General features: G+C 35.5%; 4 protein-coding genes across 9 annotated transcripts in view; 1 reads left to right on the top strand and 3 right to left on the bottom strand.

Moving 5' to 3' along the window:
* Positions 1–1,336, bottom strand: part of LOC105248017 (phosphatase and actin regulator 4B) — a 214,198-nt gene extending 212,862 nt beyond the window's left edge. The window contains exon 1 of the mRNA XM_011252547.3: positions 1,090–1,336. Within this exon, the coding sequence (XP_011250849.1) occupies positions 1,090–1,213 (124 nt within the window). The 5' untranslated portion in view covers positions 1,214–1,336. The remainder of the gene's footprint in view (positions 1–1,089) is intronic.
* Positions 1,337–3,814: 2,478 nt separating this feature from the next.
* On the bottom strand, positions 3,815–5,085 carry LOC105248015 (peptidyl-prolyl cis-trans isomerase-like 1). Its single transcript, XM_011252540.3, has 5 exons — positions 4,706–5,085; positions 4,502–4,635; positions 4,333–4,422; positions 4,125–4,232; positions 3,815–4,031 (listed from the first exon to the last, which is right to left on the bottom strand). Exons 1-5 carry the CDS (start codon positions 4,783–4,785, stop codon positions 3,916–3,918), a joined length of 528 nt encoding a protein of 175 aa, XP_011250842.1. The 5' UTR covers positions 4,786–5,085; the 3' UTR covers positions 3,815–3,915.
* A 128-nt stretch (positions 5,086–5,213) lies between these two features.
* LOC105248014 (endoplasmic reticulum mannosyl-oligosaccharide 1,2-alpha-mannosidase) lies at positions 5,214–8,130 on the top strand. Its single transcript, XM_011252539.3, has 11 exons — positions 5,214–5,312; positions 5,441–5,608; positions 5,676–5,826; positions 5,919–6,104; positions 6,189–6,337; positions 6,431–6,619; positions 6,680–6,867; positions 6,956–7,082; positions 7,147–7,311; positions 7,440–7,589; positions 7,662–8,130. Exons 1-11 carry the CDS (start codon positions 5,214–5,216, stop codon positions 7,878–7,880), a joined length of 1,791 nt encoding a protein of 596 aa, XP_011250841.1. The 3' UTR covers positions 7,881–8,130.
* A 1,040-nt stretch (positions 8,131–9,170) lies between these two features.
* LOC105248013 (hypothetical protein) lies at positions 9,171–19,533 on the bottom strand. 6 transcript variants are annotated; one of them, XM_011252534.3, is made up of 3 exons: positions 19,132–19,533; positions 18,684–18,934; positions 9,171–10,321 (listed from the first exon to the last, which is right to left on the bottom strand). In XM_011252534.3, the coding sequence occupies exons 2-3, from the start codon at positions 18,785–18,787 to the stop codon at positions 9,994–9,996; spliced, it is 432 nt and encodes a 143-aa protein (XP_011250836.1). In that variant the 5' UTR covers positions 18,788–18,934; positions 19,132–19,533; the 3' UTR covers positions 9,171–9,993. The 6 variants fall into 6 exon arrangements, with proteins under 6 accessions (XP_011250836.1, XP_025267058.1, XP_025267057.1 ...); XM_025411273.1 differs by lacking the exons at positions 18,684–18,934; positions 19,132–19,533 and adding exons at positions 10,695–10,954; positions 13,236–13,353; XM_025411272.1 differs by lacking the exons at positions 18,684–18,934; positions 19,132–19,533 and adding exons at positions 10,695–10,954; positions 13,149–13,167.
* Between the last annotated feature and the right edge of the window lie 592 nt (positions 19,534–20,125).

Below are 20,125 nucleotides of genomic sequence, written 5' to 3'. Positions count from 1 at the left end.
TGTGCATTACTCAGATGCACGTTTCTCAATCTCCTATATAATAATCTATCAGAAAGATATTATTTTGATTCTAGGTTTTCTCAACAGTTAAATAGAAATCGTATTGAAACATAAAAGAACAGATATTGCTCAATAATATTCAAAGTAAAATATCATAAATAAACACACACGGTCTATCAATGTAATAATATATTATTAATTATTATTTTAATACATATTAAATAAATATGAAATAAAAATCATAAAAATAAAAGTTTATCGAAAGTTGTTAATACATTCTAAATGCATGTTTGTTTATATAAAGTTGAAGATTTCAATATACGATTCAATTAATTTTTTAAAGAGTTTAAAAATCCTTACAACAATCTTTAAATCTTTACAAAGGATTATCATTAAAGTTGTAACATTCTTAAGTGCTTGAAAAAGTGCATTACTGGTATCTCCGTTCACAAGAACACGTCATGATATGTAACTTTTATCGATTCTTATCATTCTCAAGTATGAGGCAGGTATCACATAAGATATATCACAAAGAAACTCGACTGTCAACGACATAAATGAGATCTATTTTCTAACAAATAACAGTAAATTCAATTTATCAAGGATGAAAACAAACCGTACTCTAATATTTACATAATAGTAGAGTTCATACAACTGTTTACATAAGCAAGATATCGGTGAGCGAACTGCGGTTATTGACGAATGAAAATTACATCAAAGAGAAATTAGCATGTCTTATTTACACGCATTTAAATGCGTCAGATTTTCTCTAAACTTGATATTCGATACTCCTCGAGAAGACGAGATCTCTTTAGTCATCTCTAGCTCGCGTATGCGAGACCGCGCGACCGAACCCCTCGATTCGCAAAAGAGCTCTCTACGGCGGAGGGAGAAGAGGAGGGGAAGGGGAAGGAACCAGGTCGTCGCGTTACGCACCTGTCCGGCATGCAAGGGCGCCTCCGTGCCACTTGTTGCACGGCCACGCTCGACACCCGCCATTCAAATGAAAACGACTCCGAAACTCGGAGCACGCGCGCGAGCGACACTCCGTTTCCAGGAGGAGGAGGAGGGGAGGAGAATTTTACGTACCGGTATGGTCGGATGGGTCCTGATTCCCCTGGGTCCTCGGTTCCGGGACGGTCGGCTGTTGTCCGGGGACGGTACCGATCGCTGCACTTGACACCATCACTAGTCGCTCGCACGACTCGGCCATTTTCAGATTAACTCTCACCTCGCGTCGTTAAACCGCGGCGTCGCGACGACTCGCCTCGCGCACTCGACAGACGCACCGGGCCCGGTTTCGTATCGGGTCCCGATTTTTCGAAACTTCCACGCACGCCTGGCCCGCGACGTTGGCGGCGCGCTGACATTAGGCCAGATGGCGGCATCGCCGTGATCCGCCTCCGGCGACATCTCGCGGACAGATTCCAACGACGCTTTCACGATCGAATTTGACGGGTAACGACGAGCCCGACGTTACCGACCGCACTGGCACTCCACTCGAGTTCGAATATCCCGCCATGGCGAAATTTGCCTAAATTTTAGAGCGTTCTTCGCATCAACGTGATGCAACGTATAATCGCGCCGATCGATCAGATACGGATAAAACGATCGCCCGCAATTCGATTCGGCACTCCCGACACTCGTCCACGCGCGAGATTCCGTCGCGAAAAACGCACTTGCATCGGCACTTGCACAGAAGCAAATGCACCTACGCCATTTTGTACCCTTATCCGTTTGGCGATTTCCGACGCGATATACTTCGGATGTCAATCACGAAAGATACATACAATCGCACTCGTGCCGGTTGATTGATACGAGAAACCGATCACGAGTAACTCGATTCGACACTTGTTTGAACGCGAGATTCACTTTTGACGGATAAAAAGGCACGATAAACGCGGAACAATCCGGAGACGCGCACGAACCGGAGAGTACTGAGAAGTTGCCGCGAGTTGATCACGTGATGTCAAATCTCTCTGGATGACGTCGACCATAACTGATTTCTATTCAAAATATTTAATATAATTTACACATATATAATTAGAGGTAATAATTAACAATACACTTTTAAGCAAAAATTAACTTTTTTTTAATCATTATTTTAAACATATATAATTGTATTTGTGATCGATCGATATACGCTAAAATAATTGTCTGTAACTCAATTCAACACTCTCGATTTATTTGCACGTAACATTTAATTAAATTTTAATTAAATTTAATTAAATTTTCTTAAGAAGTTTTTTAATATAATAATCAAGATATAATGATTTTCATTTTGAGAGTATTTTCCAACGAATATTTCGATTAAGATTGCGGTTTACATCGATCTATTCATATTTTAACTATAACATTTTTCATAATTTGCGCTCTGTTCCTAATTCTTAAAAGAGGGTTGTGATTGGCTCGTTGCATCCAGTGTGTAGATATTTCGAGAGTTGCATTGAACCAAGCGCTATGATTGGTTGCGTGTCCGTATTTCAAGAGCAATATATATGTATGTATGTACATACATATTTAGTCAGATAATGGACGATTCCGACGCCGATTCGAAGAATCGTCTCATATTTTTCCGCGAGTTTGATATCCTACTGACGAGCTTCGCGCGCGAGTTTGGCTCGAATAAAATATCGTGCATCCTTATACAGTGAATTAATCGTCATGTATCAATCGCAAGTAAATCATTTTGTTTCGCACGATTAGTTTATATCAGTTACGTATATCGCGAGTAGATTTTCCAGAGGAGGAGAGAAAGAAAATTAGTCCTGAGAATGTATAATATATTCTGATTGCGGGAGCATTTTTTTAAGGTACGACAGTCGATTTTTTACGCTATATCAATTATATCAATACATTGAATACTCCGACTCTCCTACTTTGTGTGGCATAATCTTCAAAAAGAAGCGAATCGCCATGATTGATTGGCTACTTGTCGTTTCGAGAATACCAAACGAGTATCGAACTATTCACCAATGGCTGACTCGCTGCAATGAGTCGAGCGCTGTGATTGGCCCGCCGAGTCGACGTCATCGTCGTTTCGAGAATCGCAAGCAGTTCGATATGGCGGAGTAACGGAGCGGTTCGCGTCGCGGCAGGTCGGATTCGAAAAGTCGCTCCGAGTGTTTTTCGCCATTTCGTTTCGCCGAAAATGAAGTGTCGCACGCGAAATGTCATCGGGAGTGTCGAGTGAAAGGTCACGCGTTCGTCGGTGCGTCGAATGTGCGGTCAATCGACATCGTAATCGTTTACGAGCCGCGAGCGGGCAGTTCTGCGATTCGAAATCGCGGTTCATCGTGATTTTCTCGCACGCCAAGGATGGCTTTCGCTCGTAATTTGTCGTCGCGAGTGTCAATTAATATATGTGTAGGTGCAGTGAAGTGAAGTGTCCATCGCTCATTATTGCGATGCGTTAAATAGTGTGAGTGAGTTAAAGCCGCTGGAGTTGTTGCTTCGATTCCGGCAGGATACGCGGAACCATCGCAGATTTCTCGAAGAGGGAGCAAAATGGAGGAAGCAAGCTGATTCCGAGAATCACCGGGTTTCCAGAAACGGTGAGTAATCTTCATGTCGCACTGTCGATAAAATTCTGCTTCCACTTTACCGTTGGTAAACTCATTTCTTATGCTTGCTTTGTTACCGACAAAGTATGGGCAGGTTAGGTTAGGTTAAGTTAGACAAAATATAAACAATTCATGTAAAAGTTTTACATTTTCTGAAACCGCAGCGATAACATCGGAGATTGCAAGTTATAAATAATAACAATTTTACTTCCATATTTTTTTATATTTTATATATGATAAAATGACATATGTACAGAAAATGGAAATGTTCATTTTTAAGTAAGAAAACAATTTTATATTTAAAACTGTGTCTTAAAAATGATTTGTACTGTATAGAAGTCCCTATAAAAATTCAAGCATTCCTCACAGAGCCTTTGACAATTTTAACATCATCTACGGGTCGATCATTCTTATCCGTTTCAACCAGTCCAATTCTTTTAACTATATTCATGCCAGAATGGACTCTACCTATTAAATAAATATGAAAATAAAATATGTATTACAGATGCGTGATAATTGTATTACAATATAAAGAAATAGCTAATATTTATTGCGACTTACCAAATATAGTATGTTTCCCATCGAGCCATTGTGTAGGTGCAAGCGTTATGAAAAACTGTGATCCATTTGTATCTGGTCCAGAATTTGCCATTGATAATATTCCAGCACCTATTTCAATATTGCCATTTAACAGTAAAATATATATACTTTTATTGTACCACTAACAGCAATTTTTAATTATTCATTAATACAAAATAAGTTAAAATACCTGTGTGTTTCAAATCATCGTGTATCTCATCATCAAAACATTCACCATATATGGACATCCCACCTTTTCCTGTTCCGGTAGGATCTCCACCTAAATATGAAACATAGAAAATAAACTAAACATCTGCGTAAACATCTCACGCTATCTTTGTACATTTCTAATGCATTACCTTGAATCATAAAGTCACGAATAATCCTATGAAACTTGGTACCGTTATAATATCCACGTCGCGTGAGCTCGGCAAAGTTTCTGCACGTGATGGGGGCGTGTTTCCAATATAACTCAAAGGTTACTTCACCCATCCTAAGAATTGAGATGAAATCGATTATTACAACTAACAAATGTTAAGTTAGAAAATACGTGATTCACTTACGTAGTCTCAAAAGCAACGAAGGGTGGTTGCCAATGTTTATCTGGCACGCCGGATATATTTGAGAGGCACATTGTGGTCATTTTACGTCCTTTTTTTAGTCCAAATAAGTAAATAAATAGTCCAATTATACAGCGAAAATTATCGCATCTATCCTTTCTTTAATAAAATTTTTCGTAAAAAGAAAATGATAATTATTTTCGAACACGACTTTACACAGCACGAGCTTAATAAAATCACCTACTCACACACTTACATAAATATGACAAGTATGACACATGGAGCACATGAACGCCATCTGTTTCATGCGCAGGATATACGCGTTACAAAGCAATAATAAAATAAATTTAATGAAAATGTAAAAATACGTTAAACCTTATATTCACGCAAAAAAACGTATAAATGAGGAACTTCGCATGTTGGATTGATTCGTCGCAGTGTTGTATATCGAATACTCTGGCAACACGACGAGCTTCCGCAAGTGCCGGAACAAGTTAACCTGCATAAGAATATGTTCTCGCCGAGAGACTCGAGTAAATCGGAGTATATTAGTTTGAATATTCACGACAGCTCGTCGTTTGCACGGGGCACTTCGCGCAGTTTATGGAGGGTACGTATATCTGAACGAAAAGTAGATATATACCACGATACTGTGTTTGTCACTTTTAATTTATGCGTTTAAATACCGCATCTCTCTACCATACTTATTCCTCACTCGGCTGTATGTTTCTCTTTCAGCAATGGAACCAATTATCCAGGTTTCAGAGAAATATTCTATACTTTGCAGTTATCACAGTTATACTTGTAATATTTTATCTCCTACCTAGCGAAACCAAAGCTGGTACCTCTGACGAGGTAGATTATATTAATATAGTAGTTATAAGAGAAACTGCCAAGTATGAAAAGGTACGCAATGACGAAAGAGAAGTTTTCCGTGTGAAAAAAGATATCGAATCGTCTTTTTATTCTGTAGGCAGTCAATGAAGTTGTAGATAACGATGAACAGGGTGCTGGACCTGGTGAAGTGATTGAGGAACCTGAATTTCAACCAGAGATTAATCAAGTTGATGATGATCAAATCGGTGAACCACCGCAGCCAAAGCCAAACATACTGAAATTTAGTGGTAGATTATAATTGATGAAAAATAATCAGATATACATATACAGATATGATATAATTTAATTATAATATATCATATATAATTTATAATCTTAGGTCCACAAAATAGTAGGCAAGAAGCTGTTGTAGCTGCATTTAAGCATTCTTGGGATGGTTATAAGAAATATGCTTGGGGTCACGATAATGTTAAACCAATATCAAGGAGATATCATGAATGGTTTGGTCTAGGTCTTACTATAGTAGACTCGTTGGATACTATATATATAATGGGATTAAATGAGGGTGTGTATAAGTATTAAATTAAATTTTAAAATATTTTTTTCATAAGTGTATGAAAAAAGAAACAATTTTTTTTCATTCTTTTAGAATTTTCAAGGGCAAGGAAATGGGTAGAAGATAGTTTAGTATTTACAGTAAATAGAGATGTTAATTTATTTGAAGTTACAATTAGAGTATTAGGTGGATTATTGGCGGCATATCATCTTTCCGGTGATATACTCTTTTTAAATAAGGCTGTAAGTAACGGATTCAAAAAATTTTAGTTAGTTTATTCTGTCAGAATCCTAATAAATAAATATTAACAATTCAATTTAATGGCGATATCCAAGATGGATTTAGGTGATCGCATGATGCCAGCATTTTCTACCAGATCGGGTGTTCCATATTCCGATGTGAATCTCGGCACTAGAAGTGCGCATAGTCCTAAATGGGGGCCTGATAGTAGCACGAGCGAAGTTACTTCGATTCAATTGGAATTTCGCGATCTTAGTCGTAGCACAGGACAACCTAAGTTTGAGGTAATTTAGTGATTGAAGTGATCTTTTATAAGCAATTCTTCTAATTCGTTATCTTTTTAGGCTGCGGTTAAAAAAGTTTCTGAACATGTACATAAATTAGAAAAATACGATGGCTTAGTTCCCATCTTTATTAACGCTAATACTGGCCAGTTTCGAGAATATGCAACAATTACTTTAGGAGCCCGTGGCGATAGTTATTACGAATACTTATTAAAACAATGGTTACAAACTGGAAAAACGATAGATTAGTTAGTATGCCTTATTAAAAGTTAATTAAAATATGTAGAATAATTTTCAGTTAATTTTTCTTTATTCTTTAATATTTTTCTTTTATAGTTTGCGGGATGATTACTTGTTAGGCATTGCTGGAACCCAAAAACATCTCGTTAAACATACAGCAGTTAATAAATATTTATTCATCGCTGAGTTGGTTGGCGCCAACAAAGAAATAAGACCAAAAATGGTAAATAAATAGAATAGAAAAGGTCAGGAAAATGTATCGCGCAAAATTTATATTTATATTGTAGGATCACCTCACATGCTATTTAGGAGGTACTTTAGCGTTAGGCGCGCATCATGGACTGTTGCCGTCGCATAATACTCTTGCAGAAGAAATAGTTCAGACTTGTTATCAAACATACGCAATCCAACCGACATTTCTTGCGCCTGAGATTACTTATTTTAATATACAAGTAAGTGTATACAAAAAAATATTCATATCAATTCGGATAAAAAAAAACATGTCCTTATATCATGTCATATTCAATTCTTTATATCATGTCATAAAAAAAAGATTCATATCCCACACTTGATTCTGTAGAAAGTGGAAGGTGATAATCAAATGGATATGTACGTAAAAACGAATGATGCTCATAACTTATTGAGACCCGAATTTATTGAGAGTCTATTTTATATGTGGTACTTGACGGGAAATAAAACTTATCAAGATTGGGGTTGGCAGATATTTCAGGTGAGCGCGTTACTTGACTTTCTTCTGAAATTTTCGTTTTACATGTCTCTAATATAAAATACATCTTAATAGGCTTTCGAAAATTATACCAAAGTTGAAAATGGCTACACAAGTATTGGTAATGTCCGGAATGTTCTACAAACTCGTCAACAAGATATGACGGAAAGTTTTTGGTTCGCCGAAACATTAAAATATTTGTACTTGTTATTTGATGACACTAGACAATTGATAGATTTGGATAGGTGGGTATTCAATTCGGAAGGTCATCCATTACCCATTTACGAATCATAACACGCAAAACTATGTAGAACTTAAATTTCTTATAACTTCTAATAATCTTTAATTCCTAATATCTGTTAAATAATTTTTTAAAGATTCAATTACTGAATTTGTGAATATCGTTTCTGTTGAAACATCAATCATTGCTTCTATAATAAAAAGTTTTTTAGACTTCTCAAGCTTTCGCGACATAATAAGCTTTCTCAATTTGTTGTGAAAATCTTCAATAGGATTCTCTTCTAAAAAAAAGTCCATTTATGATACAAGATTATATATACATATATATATATATATATATATATATATATATAAAATATTTATATATATATAAATATTACTATTTATATATATATATAAATAGTCAGAAATTTTTACTTAACGCTTCAATATTATAACAAAAATATATATAAAAGATTACAGATAATTTAAAATCATATAGTAAATCATTATTTTTAAATCAATTTTTCTAATAATTAATTATGAACATATACCAGAAATTGTGTTGTACAACTTTTTCAATTATATCATTGAAATATGATTTAACATAAATCTGCAAGCATACTTATGCCCATATCACGTCTAAATATCTAATCAATAGATACTATTGATGTTTTAGATTTTCAAATTGCAAGTTTCGAAAATATATAGATTATTAATTTCTACTTATTATGTAGATAATAAAATTAGACAGAACTTTTTTTAGCACATATTGTACTTACCCATATATTTTTTCATAAAACTTCTAACTTTAGTGCACATCATTTTTAATGCTGATGATACATAAAAAAAATTATTATTTAATACAGTCTTCACATTAAATTCGTATATTATAATATTACAAAAATAATCTAGTCCTCATCTATGAATAAATTACATTATATACTTGCAATCTCCGATTATTATAAATATTTATATAATTATACTTTTACATATATTTATATGAATATTTATATAAAATAGGAAATATCTGTTTGCGATTATTATAGAGACTATTAATACAACGCGATGATGATTAAATCACAATCTTGATGGAAATTTACATTAAAAAATATAGAAAACAAATATTTAAATTTTAAATACATAGTATTTAAATTATTTGCCTATATTTTTAATGTTATCTACAAATAGCAACATTATATCGAAAAGTACTAAGACATACTATCAGATAGTAAAAGCAAGTAGATTAAATGAATATGCTAACAGTTACATAAAACAAAATTCGATTTAATCATCAGCTGCATTATAGAAATACTATTCTACTTCTAATTACTGGCGCATTAAAAAAGAATTAGTTTCAAATTATCCTTCGTTTGTAATAAATGCATCCTTATACCAATATACAGGAATGCTATTTGATATTATTTTAATATTAATTCATTTTCCGAAAAAAAAAACGAAAGAGAATTTATATACGTCATTTATATTTTTTACATGCTACTACAGATCTATTCTCTTTGCCCGCAAATTTACAAAATTACAGACAGACACAAGTGCCTGCGGTGTTATAAACGATTGTTGCGATTAATACTGTTAAATTCGTGTCATTAACGTTGACTTGAGGTTGTAAGGAAGACGTTTACGAGTAGAGCGAATAATTTGTTCTATAACATTTTCGAAAGAGCGTTTACGAATTAATAACTGACTTTTGTAATGTCTCTCGACACATTCTTTACGACTTGCCATTACGGTTTACCACGAATGGCAGTGTGTATTTGCAACCATGTTGCAACTACGATAAACACTTCCGCTGAAGCGTGCGCTCTAAAAATATAAATTAATAATTATTTTACGCGTTTGCGTTTCTTAGGTCGCTTGTCGAATAATGGGTGCTCGGAATATTACACGACACATTCAAAACTTGGGTGTAACTGCGAGCATCACGCGCACGCTCATTCATATATTTATTTATAAAATTTTCTACATGTCACGCCGCGAGGATTTCCGCCTATATATATATATTTCTCGTATATCACAAAGAATCCTCACAATGCGCGATACTTATTGTATAATCAGATTTTAAATTTTGCGCCGAAGAGAAGAGCGCCTCGAGATCCTGAAAGTCGAATCGGAGTATTCGCGAGACGCTCCTTTCTCAGCATTATTTAACTAAGGACCTCGAACGATCTCAGACTATGGTGCAATCGCAGCACTGTTGCGTGTAGTAAATGCAATTGATCAGACAGGAAACGTCCGACTCGTCGGGGGACGTCTTCGTGTCGAGACCGTTCTTCTCGATCTCTGGCTTCGACTGCGGCGCGGGTAAAGTCGTCTGCACGATCGGCACCGCTTCCTCTATCGCCTCGGTATCCTCGGTGTTGTCCCCGCTGGGTTTCGCTGGTTGTGACGTTATAGGAGCGCTGTTGACCAGCCTCGCGTTGTCCAGCACGTCGAAACTCGTCGTGGATATCGATGTCTGCGCCGGAGGCGATGGTTCTCCGGAGGACATTATCACGCTGAAACAAGCGAAACATCTGGATTTAGTTTCACTAAGAACTAGAAAAAAGTATGTCTAATCTTAAAGTTGAAAGGGGAACGAAATTAAATCTAGATTATAATTAATTTCTCATTTTCTCAAGTTCTTGGATAAAGCGGGCTAATCGCTGATACTTTAAATCAGACGATTATTAGGAACATTTTAAATTAATAAGAATTTAATTTTATTAATTTGACTTAAGAATTTTTTATAGTTTAATAGAGACATTTTTGTAAAAAATGTTTCTGTCGCATTTGAATACGTAAATTCGTTAAACGGAATGTTAGACGAAGAGAGAATACGTCTCTCGAGATAAAGTCTTCCGGAATTCCCCTCGGGAGAAGCGAACCTACCATCTAGTCTTCTTGAAAGGGTGCGTTCGAGTCCTTTCCTCCGCGGTTAGGGTAGAATAAAACGACACTTGTTGCATGTTTCACAACTCCAACCTTCGTCACGTGAGAAATGTTTGTAATTTTATTCCAACTTATTCTTGTCTTTGAAACACTATACTTCTGTCGCACTCCTACGCGCCCAGATGATAGGCTAGATTTCATCTAGTCCGTCTAATCTAATCACTTTTCGCATTCCCGTCTTTTAAATATACAGAGCAACACTGCAAAAGGAATTCTCTCTGTAGAACCTATCCACAAGTGTCTTTACGATTCTAAAATGTACGTTCGTTGATGTGCACGCGTTTGTGTAAACATCGTATGAAAAATCTTCCATCATAAAAGGCTTATTACGTTTACGATCGCGTACGTAACTTGCGTCGTATCTGGTGCATCACTCGCGCCGATTACGTCTCAATTGATCAGTCTCGAGCATGTGGAGAACATTAGCGGAATACTACCGTCATTTTGTTGACTAATAGAGACTAACGAACGTTAACTGGACCTACATTGCATACCGTTACCACTATCCATTAAAATTTAATTAATAACATTAATAGGCTATAGGAATAATAATAAATTCCTTTCGAAGAGCGTGTCTTCGTTTATCGTTCCTCCTCTTTATTTACGCAAAATAGAGATAGTAATACAATTATGATTTTTCTTATCATTGATTTTATATAAAAGATGTAAGAGATACATATGTTGAATTTTCTTTTCAAATCATTCAAATTAGATTTTTTAATCAAATAAATGATAAAATATAATTGTTTGTTATTTCTAAAAATAAATTTAATGAAAAAATTTATAATTTCCTTGAAAGAATGTATTATTGATAAAAAAATAAAAAACAATAAATATATGATGATTCTAATTTAGAAATTAATTAGAAATTCTGAATATTATTATCGAAAAATCAAACGAACGATCTCACAATCGCTATTCGACTTTTGCAAGAATTTAGAAAAAAGAGGAGCAAGGAAATACAAAGAGACGAGAAAAACCTTGTGACATCGTAAAACTACACGCTTTAGTTTAGTATTAGGGGATCCCATACCCTTCGTCAATTGTATTCGCTCCAGGTCAAATCTAGAGTGAAAACTACAGCTGTAGAGAAGCAGCTGAGAGAGAAATATTTCGTATTTGCACAAAAGCTATTTCGCAAGGTCGATACGTAACGTTCGTTTTTCCAAGCGTAGAGACGATGATAGAATTACGATTACGCGCTGATTTATCTAGTGTTTGTGATTGCCAGAACAATAAGAACAACGCGTTTTTTTTGCGTAAAACTGTTTAGCACTGCGATTGCATCAGAAAATGAAAAAAATATATAGTTAAATTATATTTTATATATATATATATATATATATATATAAAATTATATATATATATATATATATATATATATATATATAAAATTTAATTTAAATATATATTTTTTCATATAAACAAACAAAATTTATAATAATTTTAGCTATATAACAAATTGAAAAATTATTATAATAACGAGATTTATGATATATTGCCAGTATTCTTCAAAAATATTCAAATAAAAAACGATAATCGTTTTAATACTTTAATATATTAAGAAATATATCAAAAATCTGATAAAATTCATAAAATGTTTATGATGATGATGTAGTTTTAATTATCTCATTTTTAAAATAACGATTTGATGAAGTAATAAAATATTGTATGATAACCAGTAGTAAACAATGATAACATGATTTCATAAGAAACTTCTAATGCGCTTTTATAAAGTTAATATCAAAATTTTACTTTTTGCTACTTTACAAATTGTTAATATCTAAATTTGTACTTTTTGGAAAAAAACCTGCGGGCAAAATCCAATAATGATAAATAATCACTAATGTGACATGCAATTATAGCTTCGCTGACATAAAAAATGTAAATTAAATTCAGAAGCTGGTGATTAAATGATGATATACTGTAGAAATTAAGAGTTTCTGATAATAAATTGAAATTTCCTCATAAATATCATGATATAATTAGATTGCTTTCCTAGTATCACACATGCATTATGTGCACCGAATCGATACATTAAACTATGCGTGCGAGCATACAGACGACACATGTAAATAGCTGTCACGGTACTCACACTTCCGCAATACAATGTTATGCAAGAGTGTATAATATTCTATTATTTTTTTATAGTATACTTTAAGTTTGCCAGGATAATTAGTTTCGCCTATATGTCTGCGCCGGAAAGACTTGTACTTGTTTTCCTGTTTTGCAATTTATCATTTATCAACTAAAATGTCAAAAATTTATCATTTATCGACTAAAATGTCAAAAATTAGTAAATGTTAAAAATTGATTAGCTTGTAAAGAAATTAGTTAAATGAATATAGAGTGAAAAATATTTATAACTAAAAACGACACGATTCCATACGGTACCAAATGTGTATGATGTTACAAGTCATCATCATTAAGTCATTTATTTATGTAAAATAGTTTTGATAATTATTATGCACAAGGTTGCACCTTTTTTTATATTAAAATGATCGAGACCGCATCTGATATAACTATGAATTCGAATTAAAACGCTGACTTTGCGAAAGGTATACCGGTATCAGTCGCACGCCGTCAACGGTCGCCGTGAAACTGTCCGATCTGAACTCTGAGAATGCTATTCCACCCTGGATGAGTTTTACACGTGTTATACAGCAGTGCCGTATGCTGTGGGCACGGAAACCGACACAGTTGGAAATATGCGTGAAAGGGAAAAAAATTAACAGAGATTCATTCTATAAAATTTTGAATTATTAATTTCCGAAATCGATGAGATAAAAATATTTTTCGATTCATTAATTTAACTTTGTATTTTCTGTGCAAATTATTCGGGTAATAATATTTTTAAATTGTTTTTCTCAGAGAGACAATATAATTAGACGATTGAATAGAAAAAAAATAATTAAAATACGAAATTGTAAATTAATCACTAATAATATGTTCGGAGATTAAAATATTCTGTTATTGTAATAAATTTGCAAAAGTTGTTATTTTAATTAGCCAATTTATAAAATATACATTTCTCTTAACTTATCTTTTCATTTTTATAGAATCATTAAATTATATTTTGTAAAGTGATATTCATGGAAAAAATTCTAGTTGGAGAGAAAGTAGACGACCGGTTCCCACAAACAGTCTTGAATTCAAATCGTATTTACGATTCTTCTCTCTTTCTCTTTCGTAGAGTATTTATAAATACTAACCTGTATATGGTATTGATCGAAGCATAGAATTCAAAGAAGATTGTTATAATATTCTATCAATTTATATCCTTGCTGAAAGCCATTTAATACTTGTATCTATTTGTTAAGTTATTTTAATGTTTTACATACAATACAAGTAACATTTTTTCTCTACACTTTCGCGATAATTCATTAATCGGTCGTGCAATGACAAGCACTAAACGTATTTACAAACTTTCAGTCAAGGATTGCAAACGAGATCATTAATATAAATTTCAAACATTTTCAAGAGCGGGCCCTTTTTCGCTATCCAAGATCCGTTCGCTCAAATGATCAAGATACCAAAACTCTGAAAGTAGAGAGCGAAAAAAATTTTGCTAAATTATCATAAAAATAAAATAATAAACGGAAAATAAAGGAGCAAAATGAGCGATAAAACATGCAGGTTGTACCGGCATATTTTTTCGCCGGCGTGAAACATCGTGAGAGCGTCTACGGGGTCATCGGAGTAAAAATTCCTCGGCGCGACCATGCTCGACCGAGCGGACACGTGATAGAATTACAGGATGAGCGAAGGGACTTAACCTACAACGGGCTCGCGCCGCTCGTCGTTTCCTTTCCTTCTCGACTTACTCATAGCTCCCATGTTGCAGCAACGGATTTTTCAAGCGCATCGTTGCTCCGATGACACTGTCAACGGTCAGGCGAGCGCTGCTGCACCGCCAAAACTGCACCGCCGTTGCCGTTGGTACGGTCGCGATCGACGCGATCGATGACGGATACGATCGAACTGCTCGACGCAGAGGCATCCGTGCTCGGGTCACGCGAGAATACGTACATGTGTGCGTGATACGCACGTATGCGCACGCATGGCACGCATGCGAAAGACGCAGACAAGGGAAACAGCCGCGTGAGTTGAAGCTCGCGTTAAAGTGCGATGTCCTAGAATCGGGTTTCCGCGCGGAAAACGTCAAATGGCAGTCTTCATCGTTTATCGTTTATCTTTGTGTGATTTACGTTAACGAAAACGCTCGACGGATGACGTTGAATTTTGCCGTTTTTTCTTTTATGTTGCAGAGGACTCTAAATTTGCGCAACGAGAGTTTTTTAATCTCTCCTGTTGACGAAACTGCCGCGTTGAAACGCGCGAGAATTTGCGGGACGAGACATATCATTTTAATAAATGGAACTCTAGATCAAGAACGTGTCGGATAAGACTCACCCAAAGAGGTTAGCTTCGCGCTTTTTGCCCTTCGAATGCATCCAATTGCGATTGTGATGTTTCTTGCTGTTAGAATCTTTCTTCGATTTATCATGACCGCGCCATTTACCGTGTTTTTTCGAGAACATGTTTTTTCTTTACGAAATCAAGAAATTATCGCACGCACATATGTTTATATCGTATCACGTCTAACGAATGTTTGTTTCTTCACGCTTTATTAATGCACGCCAAGTATTTGATTCCGTCATCGCGTGATTCTTTGCAATTTTATTATCGCGAGCTTGAAAATTATATGAAAATAGTATGCGATATCGACAACATGGAATCGCGTCACTGACTGAAAACAGAGAAAGATTCAGCCGCGATCGAGTAACTGTACATGCGTGTGTATGTTAGATATACGTGAATGTGCGTAGCGTAACATTACATGACGTAACGATGAAGGATACGAGCGACAGAATCGGGGACCGATTATATTTACGTGGAGATTTAATACATTGAATACATTTTAATTTTTTTATTCTATAAGAATCCAGCAAGAAAGATTGCATCTAGAATGTTTAATATTACGATAAATAAATGCAAAACGCATTCGTCCACGTGTTTATATTCTTGTAGTTGGCTGTTTATCAATGTCGCGTGCGACTCCGGAAAGCGCAATTATATAACACGCGTAATTATTATATAACATACAATATAGTATCAACGATAATCATTTAATCCTTTAACTACAGCTGTCGTCAATAGACGACGAATAGAAATGCATATCCGTTAAAGGGTTAAATAGTTAATGAATGTACGCTTAATTCTCGTATTTGCACTTACCAATCGAGAGATGTCCTTGATCTTAATTGTAAACAAAGATTTTTTTAACTCTCGTTATAATATTACAGAGAACAATCGTTTCGAAATCGAAGGAATTCTATCGATGTTTCTGAACGTGGATCGCGAAATACTCTGTGAAACGTTCCGAAGGCACATTGAGAACAACGTAATATCCTCCGATACAGCGTACCGATGTATCGATGTAGATTAGCGGTTTCAACAGAGCATATTTTAACATATAAATTAGCGGACGTACTTTTAAGAGCCAATCAGAATTTCTGTCACTCAATAATAACACGACAGCGTTCGAATAAATTTCACCACAGGCTTCTTTCACACTTAATGAGTTTTTTTTAAACGAGAATGATATTTATAAAAATTTACACTTTCATAGATTAGCAATAAGATTATATTGTAACATAATTATCATCAAGACGATCGTTGGATAAAGTTAATTTTGCAAAAATTACTTTGCTCTCGCTAATAGTTAGTTTTTTTTCTTCGCGTAAACATCTTTCTTGATTTATGCGAGTCGTGAATATCATATTCGTTGCATTAAACAAGAGATAAATCGCGATCACAAAAGTCCTGGGGATCGAATAAATATACCGAATAAAATATGATACATGCTAGGAGCAACAACTTATTTAAAAAAGTTATTTTCTTTTTCCTCAACTTTCTCTCCAAATATGACGTTTATCGCTTTCTATTTCGGTATCTCGATAATCGTGTAATCTAGCGTACCTGTCCAAGAATATACATACTTCTCTGATTCATGAAATCATTTATGGCAGTTGTTTGCAACGAAGATTTGTTTCTCCTTTTATTGACCTACAAAAAGCATTTAATCCCGCCAAATATTTAATTTCGTGCAAAGTTTTTTTCACGACCTTAATCCTACGATTAACTGGGAGAATCACTTAAAAATCAAGCGAATTATAAACGAAAATCAAAGACGGAGACCTACGATGAAGTATGATACTCCATATTTAATTTAACGACAAATTCTTGCAATTTTACAGCCAGAATTTCGTTCCTTTGATTTTGCAATTACATTTTGCATGGAATTTCGCTGTTTTCTCTTCGTCTTCTTTCTCTTCTTACCTTTCTGCCGAATATCAAATAAAGTCTGTTTGCGCTTCGCCGAAACGTACCTTACCTTACGCTCCTTTCTCAGTTCACGTCGCGCCTCCTTTTTGAGACGCGCATGTAAACGTGGTCGATATGAAACCGGTTCTCAAGCAAGCGAGAGAAGCGTGCGAGGATAAAAAAATTGGAACTCCTATGCCGACGCGTCTTTCGACGAGAATATATCCCGTACAAATTTTAATAGCTATTTGTTAGACGCGTTCGCGTGCAAAAAATCCCGCTTTTCCTCTCGGAATCGCCGCTATTCATCACCGTTCAGATCGGAGATGCGCGAAACTGACGTCGTTCATCCGTTTCTTGCGAATCGCGCGCTAAATCTTCAAAACTCTTCGCATAGCATTTTAGCACGTGTGAGATAGTTCGCGCTGCGTAAGCGTAGTTTCTCGGAAAATTTGCGCACGTTCGGCTGTCGAGTTAGCACGTGTCGTATTACGCAAAGCTCGGGAATACATAACACCACTCCCCCGGGGCACTTGAAGCTGACCGAGTATCGCGTTCTCTCGAAAGAAAAGGGACGGAATGTGTGTACGATGTAAAGATGTGTGTATGTACCTACATATTATGCAGCACGGCCCGAATCGCCGACCACAAACGTCAAACAGACCGTAACAGAAAACTTTTGCATGCGCATTGTCTCCGTGTTAGCTAGAATTTAGAGCCAACGTGATGTTTCGCAGACGCTCGCTAAAAGAGCCACGAGGTCTGTATTCGTAAGCAGGACAGCTTGGTCGACGAAAGATTATATTTTCTGACGAATCGTCTTTGTACCTTACGTCAAGCGTTTCTGCATTATTCATAGAAGAAATAAAAAAAGATGAGATAAAATCTAGTCACTTATACAAAGTGTTCCGAAACTCATAATCAATCTTTCAAAGATTCCTGGGATCATCCGAAGACGATTTTTCCTCAACGAAAATGTCGAGACACTAATAATTTTCGAATTATAAGTGATTGGAAATAAGGGGTTTTTCGTAAACTAAGCTTTGTAGAAATAAAATATTAATAAAACCACATTCTTCGATTAATTTTAAATAGAGTTTACTTTAGTTGAGTTTTAATTTAAGGCTTAATTGCAAAGATATATGACGACAAAAATCGGAAACACGCAAAAAATGATGGCCTTCATCGACATTTTCGCTGAGGAAAAATCGTCTCCAAATAATCCCAGGAATCTGTCTTTGAAAGATTGATTACAGGTTTTGGGACATCCTGTATATTTCAAATTGTCACTTTATCGTGGTTGCTTCTTGACGTGAAATGAAAAAAAGAAATGTATCAAAGATGCGTATCCTCTTTTATCCAATTCGATTACGAGGCCTATTATTGGCAGTCGTGTCTCTCGTCGAACAGTTCATTTACCCCTTTTCCTTGACAAACGACAACGTGGGTGTAATGATTCGCTATGTGTATGCGTGCATACTTGACGGGGGGCTTCGTAATCTCGACGTAACATCACGCACGCTTACTGACTCGCATACACATATACATATGTATGTGTGTGTACACATCTATCCATCGGCACATGCTACACATGTTACTCACCTGAACTCGTGCTCGGACGTGCTCGGAGCTTCTTGCGTGTAAACATCCGCGTGGACGATTATCGTCGTCGGGTCCCCTTCTGCTCCGATCCTCTTGCCTGTCATATCTCCGGAACGAAATGATTATAGCGCGCCGGCGTCTTGCACTTTGTGTCGTCACGTGGTCGATGTAATTCTCACTCTCGTTTTAAGCCGATCGTCTCACGCTGGCTGAATCTTTCGCAGGCCACACGCGCGATGACTTGATATTTTCTAAAGAAATGCGTCATACATGTATCGAAAACAATACGTAATGTTATATCATTGAAGCAGTTACTATGAAAATATCATTCGTGAAAGGAACGACGAGATTTCTGTTTATCTTTCGCGCGATATCAACGATATCGGCGCATTGCACTAATTATTAACGTTAATTGGGAGGATAATTCTGATTGAAAATCTTTATTTACCTCGGTATTTACAATGTCGGTAATATCAATATCTTCAACTTTCTTACTACGTTATATTCTTGGAATAAGACGTTGGGTAATAAAATCAGCCGCGGATCGCACAATATGGAGAAATGAGCTTATAACGCACGCGGCAGTTTTCGTAGTCTACACATCGACAATCCGTGAACAACTGACGACTTTCGGCCTCTGTTGTGTCAGGTCCGTGTGCCTGATCGTCCGGGAACCCTCCTAAAACTTGCCACAAATAACATCCCCTCCTTTTTTTCATCCCTCTCTTTTTGTTCCATGCATTTGCTTCTCTTTAAGGTAGCAAGATTTTTCTGATAATGGATGTTTCCCTCGCTACATTATTGGTTTCATCAATGACACATGTATCAAGTATATATTTTAGTTTATATCGAAATTTTCGTAAAGTCGGTTGATATCGAAAAAAACTCTCTATAAATGTTAGTTAACTTTTGTTTTTTATCTCTTCCTTAAAAAAGATTCTAAAGAAAGAAATCGTATTTAAACCTAACTTTAATGTTGCACGAAAATATTTTACATATTTTACATTTTATATTTATGATAATTCTTGCAATTTAGCATAAAATTTATGAGTGCAATAACTTTTCATCTGGATAAAGAATGTACTTATTTGTAGCATCGAAAATTAACTGACAATGAGATTGAACAATTTGACTTTTTGTGAACGTTGCACATCTATTTAACACATACGGCTTGTTTTCATCGCACTTGCGTGCATTATGCGTCACGTTTGGGGTTCGGAGAGTCTATTGCTGTCCCTTTTTTCGTGTTCTTAGGGGGTCCTTTGTTATTTGCCGCCTGGCAAGAGCCGGTCACATCCTGTGAATGGATCGGAAAGCCTCAATTTCTAAGAGTCACGGTAGAAAAATACATATTTATATAAAAGCTGATTTTCTTCACAAGTAAATGATCAAAAAAAGAAGTTTTCTCTATAATTTTTCTTCACAAGTTTTTTCCTCTTTAA

Source organism: Camponotus floridanus, unplaced genomic scaffold (assembly GCF_003227725.1).
Source record: "Camponotus floridanus strain SB8 unplaced genomic scaffold, Cflo_v7.5 scaffold39, whole genome shotgun sequence".
Lineage (NCBI taxonomy): Eukaryota > Metazoa > Arthropoda > Insecta > Hymenoptera > Formicidae > Camponotus > Camponotus floridanus.
This window is presented reverse-complemented; position numbering and strand designations above follow the sequence as displayed.